This window comes from Alosa sapidissima, chromosome 12, assembly GCF_018492685.1.
Source record: "Alosa sapidissima isolate fAloSap1 chromosome 12, fAloSap1.pri, whole genome shotgun sequence".
NCBI classification, from domain to species: Eukaryota; Metazoa; Chordata; class Actinopteri; order Clupeiformes; family Clupeidae; genus Alosa; species Alosa sapidissima.
The window spans coordinates 28,923,455-28,933,720 of record NC_055968.1 but is presented as its reverse complement, the minus strand read 5'-3'; the positions used below and the strand labels follow the sequence as shown (position 1 = coordinate 28,933,720).

Genomic DNA, 10,266 nt, shown 5'->3' with positions numbered 1-10,266 from the left:
CATCCACTCATTTACACCTGCGTGTGCGCAGAGGATGTAATTAAGAAAATATTTTGACACTACAGAAACATTTTCTTCCATTGATAAGTTGGTTGTGCATTCTCAATAATTGCTCTAGTGAATGTGCAGGAGACGGTTTCCCAAAAGCCTTGTAGGCCTAAGAAGGTCCCAAAGTCCCTCTTACAAACGTCAAACAAAGATACAAAGATAAATCGTAGAAAACTCCCGTAAGCGTGTGTATCCATCGTTATTGGGAAACTGGGCCCAGGACTATTCTTTACAATCATCATTAACGCACTGCATCATTAACGCACTGCAGTGTTCACTGCAGTGAACTTGAATGATCAAACACCACTTTATAGACACAGGTGTTACAAGGTCGTTGTTTGAGCGAAATCCATGGTGGTTTAACAACGACACAGCTAATTTACGCATCCCTGAAAGGGTTTATTGTAAAACTCAGGTCTGGTCCTTGAGTATGCTGAAGATACTGCTTATGATTAATGATAAAAGCTGTGTTTTTTAAGGTAAGTTTGAGGAATAATTAAGATTTTGGACACTGACATCTGTCATCTGAATTTGTGTAAAATATGTCTCAATGTTGTTTTATGTTGGCTAGTCATGAAAATATGTAGCAAAAAACAAATGTGTATCATACACAGGATAATGCCAAGAACAAACAATACACCATTGATACTTAATCCTCTTTAATTAAACTTTTCACTTGTATATTGTTTACTTATCATTGTGCGCGTAGCCTTAATGACCTGATTCTCTATAGGTGAGAGGTGGCATATTCTTCAGGCCTGTTCTCCTTAGGTCTCAACAAAGATGCATTTGAAATTAAACTTCTTCTCTTCTTCTTGCAGTATGCCACGGATACTCTCGGAGATGAGGGTTTTTTCGACCTCCTCAGCCGTTTCCAAGGCAACCGCATGGATGACCAAAGGTGCTCCATACAAGATGGTCCCAACTGTACCCCCTCTACCTCCCCCCCTACCACCCTGTGCGTAGCCTCAGAGACATGTGAGTTAGCCCCCCATCCCTACTAGCAGGCTAACCTGAGTGCTCTTGCCTTCAAAGGGGTGGGTGATGTTACTCTTGTTCTTTTATAAGCTCCTTATAAGCATCTGAAGAAATTAATGAATTCCCCATCACCACCCCTTTGCCAAGGCCATTTTTGCTCATGTGTGGAACTCCTTTACTTTTATTTGTGCAGACATTATAATGTGCATACATTCCTGTTCACTGTTAGTGTTTCCTAATACCTAATATAGAGATGGATGACTCCATGTTTGAGGGTAGAAGTCTGTTTGGCCATTGTGTAACTTCGGGCTACAGAACTTCAATGCCAAAGTGCATTATCTGTAAAGATTCCAAACTGAGAATGTCAAACAGAACAGCTTTTTATGTTTTTGTTTTGTCAAGTGAACTAGTGTAGTAACTTTCAGCTACAGAAAAGTTACATTTTGTTATTTTTTCAGAGATTCAGAGAAAGACCATGTTCAGTAAGCTACTGTTACGTACCATGTTCAGTAAGTTACTGTTACTTAATGCACTCTGCCTTAATTTCACAGTGCATTTTTGCAGATACTGCAAAACAAACATAATATCTCTGGGAAATGTAGTATTAGAACAATAAAACTCTAACCAATTGAAAAGAAAATATGGCACTTTCAATTACTGCAAAAAATTAGCATTTTGCAAAAAATGTAGATCCTGGATTTTGGCTTTGTATGGACAAAGATCAGTCACATGTGTAGTTATCTTTGTTTAACTTTACTTACACACCTGTGATCAGATGTAACCTTGTTGGTGGAGCAGTGGTAGCACCACCGCCTGTGAAACCCGACATAGCTAGTCCGTGGTGCTTTGGATGAATGCAACTTTTACGATGAGTGAGAAGGATGTTTGTCTAGATAAATGTAATATTTGAGTGGAAGAGAAGAAACAATGTTCAGTATCATGTCACTATGGCCTTGAATAGCCCCCAAAAATCTGTACACCTGAAATCAGGTGCCACCATTGGAGCTGTAAAAGTCTCTGACACTATGTCCTAATAGGATCCGAGCGAGCGACTGTTTTGTATAAGTGTATATATACTCTTTTGATCCCGTGAGGGAAATTTGGTCTCTGCATTTATCCCAATCCGTGAATTAGTGAAACACACTCAGCACACAGTGAGGTGAAGCACACACTAATCCCGGCGCAGTGAGCTGCCTGCAACAACAGCGGCGCTCGGGGAGCAGTGAGGGGTTAGGTGCCTTGCTGAAGGGCACTTCAGCCATGGCCTACTGGTCGGGGTTCGAACCGGCAACCCTCCGGTTACAAGTCCGAAGCGCTAACCAGTAGGCCACGGCTGCCCCCAACAATCAACCTGTATGTCTGTCTACACTGAATCCGTTAAATATGCCCTTATATTGCGTCATATTTCTCATTCAAAATAGCAGAGCAACGCAAGCGACAGAAAGAAAATAGAAATGGGGCGTCCGACAAAAGTTCTCTCAAAACGCTGCGCTGCTCGCGTTGCTTGCAGCCAGGACACTCCAATTGAAAACAATGTAATTGAACAGATTTTATGGCTAATGTTTGCTCGCATCGCATCCTGTTAGGACATAGTGTGAAGCATTGTTACAGGGTCTTTTAAAAAAAATGTGGTATTGTTAAAGTGCCCTTACAGATGCAACCTGACCACAAGGTTGTGGAGTTTCCCATCTCACCCCTGCAGATCTGTAACCATAATCCCTTCCTTCCTCTCCTTGCTCAGCTACTTCCGCTTCAAACTTCCCAGAGGGCCCGGAACAGCCTGGGCCCTTTCTAGACCTTCTGGCCAGCTCTCAGGGCCGGCGCCTGGACGACCAGAGAGCCAGCGGAGGCAGTCTGCCAGGCCTCAGCCAGGCTGTCCTCAGCCAGCTAATAGCCAGCAGTGACTGCAATCGTCCTGATGAGGACTTCTTTGACATGCTGGTTAAGTGCCAGGTGATTGTTGATTATTCACTCTGTTCTTGTTGTATTTTTGTCTTATTTTTTTTTATTATTTTGTAATATTATTCACTCATTTGGGATGCCTCATACAGGAAGTAAGCGTTATTAACTTCCCATATTTGTTTTTTCCTGGTGCACTGCTGCGGTTTGTCGCAGTCCCTCCTTGTTCGTTCTCTCACTGTCTTTTCTCTGGCGTGTCTCCTCAGGGATCCAGACTGGATGATCAGAGGTGTGCAGCGCCTCCTCCCCCCACCAGGGGGCCCACTGTGCCTGACGAGGACTTTTTCAGCCTCATCCTGCGCTCCCAGGCCAAGCGCATGGATGAACAGCGGGTGGTCGTTCCTCCTCCACGGCCCAACCCAGACTGACGTCTCTCTCCTCCTCCCTCTATGCCCTGAGTCTGGTAGAGGAGGGTTGTCATAGCTGCAGAGGCCCTGAAGACGGTGTGGCCTGACTAAAGCGAGGGCTTCCCCAGACTGGGTCTCGAATGGGTTACTGTCCCCATCTCTGATCCATGGATCACACCCTGTGCTGCAGGGTAAAGCAGAGAGCTGTCTGCATGTTCTATATCTCATCAACTCCACCTATTCTTGAGCTGTTTACTCCTTTTCTCATATTCTGTCTCGTTATTTCTGATCCTCACGGGATTGCTCAACATACAGGAACAAGGACAGTAGCTGAACTGCTGAATCTGATCAAATTTTATTTTGTATATGAAGATGAATGGATGGTGTGAACTGTGTTATTATGTTGGTTTTATTGTAATTGTATGGTTTTAAGTCCCAAACCCCCTTTTTTAAATAGCAGGTCGTCCTCACACTGGCCAGGGTGAGATTTTGACTAAATAATAATTTGCACCTTTTGTAAATTGGAGGATGTAATGGAGAAAGCAAAACATGTAAAAAAGTAACATGGTATTAAATTTTTTGTATGACTTTTATACTACTTAAAAAGGTTTTGAGGAATAAAGCCTCCATTTTATCCTGTTGCCCTACAAATAGTGACATTTCTTTGGTCTGAAGATCTAAAAGGTTTCAGAACTCTCTGTGATTATTGATATCAATGCTGTCATCAGATTGTATTTAACAGTAGTATTAGCAGCTTTCTAGTTTTACAATTTCATTATGTCTTTAATCCCCTCTGTTTGGTATAGAGTTTGGTGTATATTTAATGATCACAACCAGCTGGTAAAATGTCTGGAACTCAATGGGCTGTCCTTGGTTTTAATGAACTATGATCCAAGTTTCTACTCACTGACCTTAAACAGGGATGTTAAACCATTTGAAGTCCCTGTTGTAGGGCCCTGTCAAAGCCCAGCCTCCATACCTTCACAGAGCATTAGGCAGATCTTTGAGGTTGGGTTTTATTAGCAACTAGTTTGTATAATATCCTCAAATCCCTTTTGATGGCATATGGGCGGATAAAAACACCAGTTGTTCCCACCAGCTACCCAGGCCAAGCTCTGCTAGGTGTTCTAGGTACAAAACTCCACACAAAATTTAAGAACAAGAGGAACATTAATGAATAATCATGACACATCATCTGGGGTTGTCGCAATACTATCATTACCCAATGTACAACACCAGCCAAGCTATCAGAATAACTAGGTAGTTTACCAGTTTACATCTCATTAGACTAACATTACTTAGCATGAATAAAAAAGAACAGCAGTGATGGGATATTATGTAGGATGTTTTATTAGAATAGAAGTTGTCATGGCTGAAACTCTTAGTCCCTCAGTTTGCTGTGCTCTAATGAATCTGTGTTCTGCACATGGGGCAGGTAGGGCTCTGCTGAAGCCACTGATTCACACAGCTTCTATGGAAATTGTGGTTGCAGGGCAGAATCGTGAACTCTTCTCCTTCCTCATAGTCACTCAGACAGATCCTACAATCACTCTGTCCATTGGCGTTCTCAGGGTTGAAGATCATGGTGGGAAGGTCATAAGTGACATTCATGGGTAGGTGGTTGTTGGTTTCCCAAATTATCACGAATTGGTGCACCAGGTAGAATTCAACCTCAATCTGAGGAGGGCGAAGCACGCCAACAAAAATTACATCCTCAAGTTCATCTTGATCATCAATGTCATCACTCATGATTGGAGGTGTGTTTGCCCTTGTCACAGATGGTAGTGCAGTATCTTCACCATCACTAATAGCGTTAATGGGTATGGCTGCCCTTGGTGGAGAAGGTGACCTTGCTCTCTGTTGCAATTCTGAAGGGGCATAGAGGTCTCGTGAGGTCCCTGGTTGTGGGGATCTTCTGCCATTGGTTGGCATGGAAGACTCAACTGGCCTGGACCTCTTGGACCTTCTTGAGTCCTCATCATCACTTAAGAGAACATCATCCCTCAGAAGAAAGAGGGGGTCAGCTCTCAACTGGTCCTGTAGATCAGTGTGGTGACTGACAGAGGGTCGTGGCTGTGAGGAGTGTCCATCTTGGCTAGACAGCAAGTAGTAGCCGCTGTTTGGTTGAACAGCTCGGCGAGACTGTCGAGAGGACCGTTTCCTCTTCCTGTTCCTGCCACGGTTTTGCATTTCCTCACTCATTTTTAAAAGAGATGTTGGAAACTGGAGGGCAAATTGTAAGAAACATTTTATTCTCAACTAAAACTGATTATGTCAAATATAAGTAAATCAGAATTGTGTTTTAATCATTAGGTCTAATATTTGACAATATAATTATAATAAGCATATCATTATAATTAAAGGGACACCAGGCAACGTTTTCGTGTTAATTAATCCTCTTCGTAAGTCGGTATATGGTTAAATGACTCATTACGGGGCGAATGAAGGCTCTCTCGCCCGCCTCTACTGCCTGTAGGAAGAATATCCCACTTGCAAGTTCGGTGTATCCTACCCGCCGACCGAAGCAGGATCAGTTTACAGCACAGAGGCAGGCTAACGAAACGCTAGAGATTGTTGCAAACGTGTGTATAATGGCAGAGCCGGCGAAGAAGCAGCGAAAACCCTTGATGGAATACGCAAAGAAAAGGAAAAGAGCTTCAGACCGAGCGAGGGGGAGTTTCGTAGAGAAAAAGCATCAGGCTTGCCTGGTGTCCCTTTAAAATAATAAATTACCTTGTTAATCGGAAGTCCTTAGTTCACCAAGAAGGTGTTGTATCAAAATTTAAAAAAGATCAAAAGCAGTATTTGGATAGGAAACTTGTATAGAGTTGTAAATCACAGTGAATAAGAGAAAAATGTTTGAAAATTAGATAAACATTTTAGAACCTTGTCATCCTATGCCATGGCCACATCACAAAGCGTTTTATGTTCCATGGAACTAATGTCCAGTCCTTATTATGTCAATGGAACCTAAAGGCCTCTGTGATGTAAGCATGAGATTGCTGAGAACCAAAATAGGGTTTTTTGGTTCACCTGTTTTGTGTAGGCTACAACTTCAAAGACAATTGTATCCAAATTATTATAGCTTTAAACATTATTCACACTGTTAATGTCATCTTACAGTCTGAAGACATATAGTGTCTTGTATTGTACTAAAGACTATTGCAAACTGATATTGCAAAAGAGGTGCCCTTACTGGTGAGACAATGTAGTCTTTAAGAAATACAACACAATGTGACGTTATGATGTACAAGAACATGACGAGTAGGCCTACTATTTAAATAGTTTTAGGGAGATACGGCACACTGATACATTTAATTTATTTCAAAGATAAAGAGAGAGATAAAGTTGAAACCCATTGCTTTAACATATCCCCTCTACTTTAATCTTTATATAATATATATGTGCATGCCTGTGTGTGTGTGTGTGCCTGTGTGCATGCTTGTGTGAGTGTGTGCGTGCCTGTGTGCGTGTTTGTGTGTGTGTGGATGTGTGTGTGTGCATGTGTCTGCATGTGGATGCGTGTGTGTATGTCAATTTGTCTCCATCTCCTTATAGAGCCTGACCGATATGGGATTTTGAGGGCCGATACCGATTTCGAAGTTTGAGTGTTTCAAAAACTGATAACCGATATATCGGCCGTTAGTCATTTTTAACAAACACAATGTAAAAATGTTCACCCATAACAAGGTTCTAATCAAGATGATGATAATCATCGACTAATCTAATGATTAATTGTTTTGATTAATCTAACGATTCATTTGTCCATTAGCGATTATTTTTCCATTTCCAAATATCAGAAAGTTTCACATTAACATGTCATTCTTTTTTTTTGCATTAACCTTTTTATGTTTCATGTGTGAGGTGATACAGTAAGAGCTAGTTATTTTAGGGTTATAACATCAGCATGGCATATCAGACAGAATAGCTTACATGAGATATGTGGGTATACCAGGGCTGTATGTTAACTTTTTTGCACATGGTGCTGCAAAGGTGAATAGATTTGTAGCACCAGCCACAAAATCTGTAGCATCGTTATAAAACCTTTAAACGTATCGTATTATTAATAATAATATTAATAATAATCATCATCATCATCATCATCATCATCATTTATTTATTTTTAAACAAAACAATCCCTGTCAGTGCCATGCAGTTTTCAACAGCTATCAAGAATAGAGGTCATGCCATGGATTTTTGTGATGTTTCTTCTTTTACATATGCAAGATTTTATTCATGTTTAGTTCATATCTAAGCCTTTTGATTAGATCAACGTATATTTAACTTTATTGTCATTGCACAAATGAAATACCAATAGCCTAAAACAAAATGCAGTTTTACATCTACGAGGCTAAAGGGTACAATTGCCATTACACCTCAGTCCAGCAGATGGTGGTGGTAATGCACTCTGTTTGCAAACTGCCAAAATAAAAGCTCACCGAAAAAGAAGAAGGGTTCACTGGCCTTTCAGAGTGCTCAAAGTGTGCTCTACAACAACAGAAAAACCTATTTAGCAAGCAGAAATATCCCAGCCTGATGTTTAGGATGCATGTAGACAGGTTATTTTTCAGGTATATCTTCCATTAGCAAACCATGGTGCTAGCGAATGTTACCGTTGTGGCTAACTAACTTAGCTCCTGTCAGTATAGTCAGAAAAGAATGAGACGGCAGTCGAAAGAGACAATTACAGTGCTGTTATCAATTGGTATAACCGCATTTATGTTTTCACAAATACACCAACAATCAAACTAGCCTCCATCTCTCAACCAATGCTAACGGTAACATTATTTTACATATTGATATCACATTATGCTACCTAACGTACCTGTAGTAAAACCAAGCATGTCCGATAAACATTCTTAGGTTACTGTATGTCGGTAGAAATGGGAATTACATTTCATGTGAAAATCATCCTACCCCTATTAGACATTCTCTGCTGTAAGCTACAGTGTTGTCCTTGTAGGAAGTAAGTAACAAGTTTAGTAAGACATGTGTCTTGCAGCAAGTCGCTGCGCCATCTGGTGGACAAACTACATAACGCCAATACTGGAAATGCAGCCTAAATAATGAATTTGTAGATATGGACCAGCCATCATAATTGCTGATACTGATAGTATGTGCGTGCCTGTTTGTGTGTGTGTGTGCATGCGTGTGTGTGTATGTGTGCGTGTGTATGTGTGTGTTTGTGTGTGTTTGTATGCGTGTTTATGTGTGTGTGCGTGTCTGTGCATGTGTGTGTGTCTGTGCATGTGTGTATGTATGTGTGTGTGGATGTGAGTGTGTATGGATATATGTGTGTGTGCATGCGTGTGTGTCTGTGCATGTGTGTGCATGCGTGCGTGTGTATGTGTGCGTGTGTACGTGTGTTTATGTGTGTATGCGTGTCTGTGCATGTGTGTGTGTCTGTGCATGTGTGTGTGTATGTGCATGTGGATGTGAGTGTGTATGGATATGTGTGTGTGTGCATGTGTGTGTGTCTGTGCATGTGTGTGTATGTGTGCGTGCCTACGTGTGTGTGTGTGTGTGTGTGTGTTTTATGTGTGTGTGCGTGTCTGTGCATGTGTGTGTGTATGTGCGTGTGGATGTGAGTGTGTATGGATATTTGTGTGTGTGCATGCGTGTGTGTCTGTGCATGTGTGTGTATGTGTGTGCCTACATGTGTGTTTTATGTGTGTGTGCGTGTCTGTGCATGTGGATGTGTGTGTGTCTGTGTGTGTGGATGTGTGTGCATGCATGCGTGTGTGTATGTGTGATTGTGTGTGTGTGCATGTGTGTTTGCAAGAATGAGTGTATGTGTGAGACAGTATTATCCTCTACCAGCAACCCTTCGCTCAACACCACCATCTACAGGCGGATGGGTGTACAGTCACTAAATGTACACATCAATTCATTTATTTTATAGCCCCCCATGGATGGAATTCCACGAAACTTGGCATACCCCCAGAGGATGTCAGGTTAATCATACACATGACATTTGGTGCAGTTCAGAACCTCTCATCTGAAGATAGGGGCGATTAAAGCAGTATAATATTGCATTTTCATGCAATATTATACTGGGGGGGGGGTGCAAATCACAAATAACTGGTTATGGGCTAAGTTTATAAGTTTATGACCAAACAAAATTGTTCCGTACAAGTCTAGTGGGGCTACATGCCCACCAAGCTAGCTACGGTAGTCATAATAATTATGATAATAGGCCTAATAATCATGATTATTACAGCTACTAGCCTACTGCAGTTAGCCTAATTATTATCGAACTAGTAGTAGACTCTAAGTAGATAGTTTAAAAGTTGAATGTAGATAGTGTAATGGATGTTGAGACAGGAAGTTTGATGGATGTTGATGGATAGAAAGTTGGATTGAATGTGTCTTATATCCTTGTAGAATGGAGAGAGAGTTGGCCTAGTTGAGCAGAAAGCAGTTGATACAAGTGCAATCAGTTTAATTGGCTCTTTGAGGGGGCATAGTTGAGCAGCTGGCAGTTGATACAGGTGCAAATCAGTTTAATTAGCCCTTTATGATGTCATAGTACCAATGCAAAGTCTATAGGGAAAAATAAGCTTGTTTTTTTGTTAATATCTCAAAAAGTTTGCAGAAGTAAAAATACATTGCACAGGTGTCATTTTCAAGACCTACGTTACAAAGTTTGAACAACGTTTCTACTAAACTGTTAAAGCTGAATTAGACGAAGAAATGTTGGTTAGAAGAAGAAGAAGAAGAAGAAGAAGAAGAAGAAAAAGAAGAAGACTTCGGATAACAGAACAGTGCATTTTCATGCACTGTAATTAGTATGCTAGTTATCTAAATAAGTAGGCTAGGGGTATGGGCTATTTTGTCCACCTTTAGGCTACTATTGTTGGCTATGGTTTAGGTTACAACCAATGGAATAGCATCTTGCCGTCATAAGACTGTCCTAATCAATATTCAGTAGATG

At 41.1% G+C, this 10,266-nt stretch overlaps 2 protein-coding genes across 4 annotated transcripts in view; one reads left to right on the top strand and one right to left on the bottom strand.

The window, feature by feature from the left end:
* The window catches only part of LOC121677565 (G-protein-signaling modulator 2-like), an 18,288-nt gene extending 14,315 nt beyond the window's left edge, over positions 1–3,973 (top strand). For both annotated transcript variants that reach the window (XM_042056356.1, XM_042056355.1), the window contains exons 12-14: positions 870–1,026; positions 2,768–2,979; positions 3,192–3,973. In XM_042056356.1, the coding sequence (XP_041912290.1) occupies positions 870–1,026; positions 2,768–2,979; positions 3,192–3,353 (531 nt within the window). In that variant the 3' untranslated portion in view covers positions 3,354–3,973. The remainder of the gene's footprint in view (positions 1–869; positions 1,027–2,767; positions 2,980–3,191) is intronic.
* Positions 3,974–4,065: 92 nt separating this feature from the next.
* On the bottom strand, positions 4,066–8,220 carry LOC121677568 (E3 ubiquitin-protein ligase RLIM-like). 2 transcript variants are annotated; one of them, XM_042056358.1, is made up of 3 exons: positions 8,158–8,220; positions 7,772–7,820; positions 4,066–5,555 (listed from the first exon to the last, which is right to left on the bottom strand). In XM_042056358.1, the coding sequence occupies exons 1-3, from the start codon at positions 8,187–8,189 to the stop codon at positions 4,737–4,739; spliced, it is 900 nt and encodes a 299-aa protein (XP_041912292.1). In that variant the 5' UTR covers positions 8,190–8,220; the 3' UTR covers positions 4,066–4,736. The 2 variants fall into 2 exon arrangements, 1 of the variants encoding a protein (XP_041912292.1); XR_006021035.1 differs by lacking the exons at positions 7,772–7,820; positions 8,158–8,220 and adding an exon at positions 6,066–6,203.
* Between the last annotated feature and the right edge of the window lie 2,046 nt (positions 8,221–10,266).

Excerpts from the sequence above, each read along its gene's own strand:
- LOC121677568 (XM_042056358.1), bottom strand. The coding sequence starts at position 8,189 with ATGTTTATCGGACATGCTTGGTTTTACTACAG. Across the intron at positions 7,821-8,157 it reads CATGCTTGGTTTTACTACAG|AGCACACTTTGAGCACTCTG; the intron begins GTACGTTAGGTA and ends CTGTTGTTGTAG. Across the intron at positions 5,556-7,771 it reads TGAACCCTTCTTCTTTTTCG|TTTCCAACATCTCTTTTAAA; the intron begins GTGAGCTTTTAT and ends TTTGCCCTCCAG.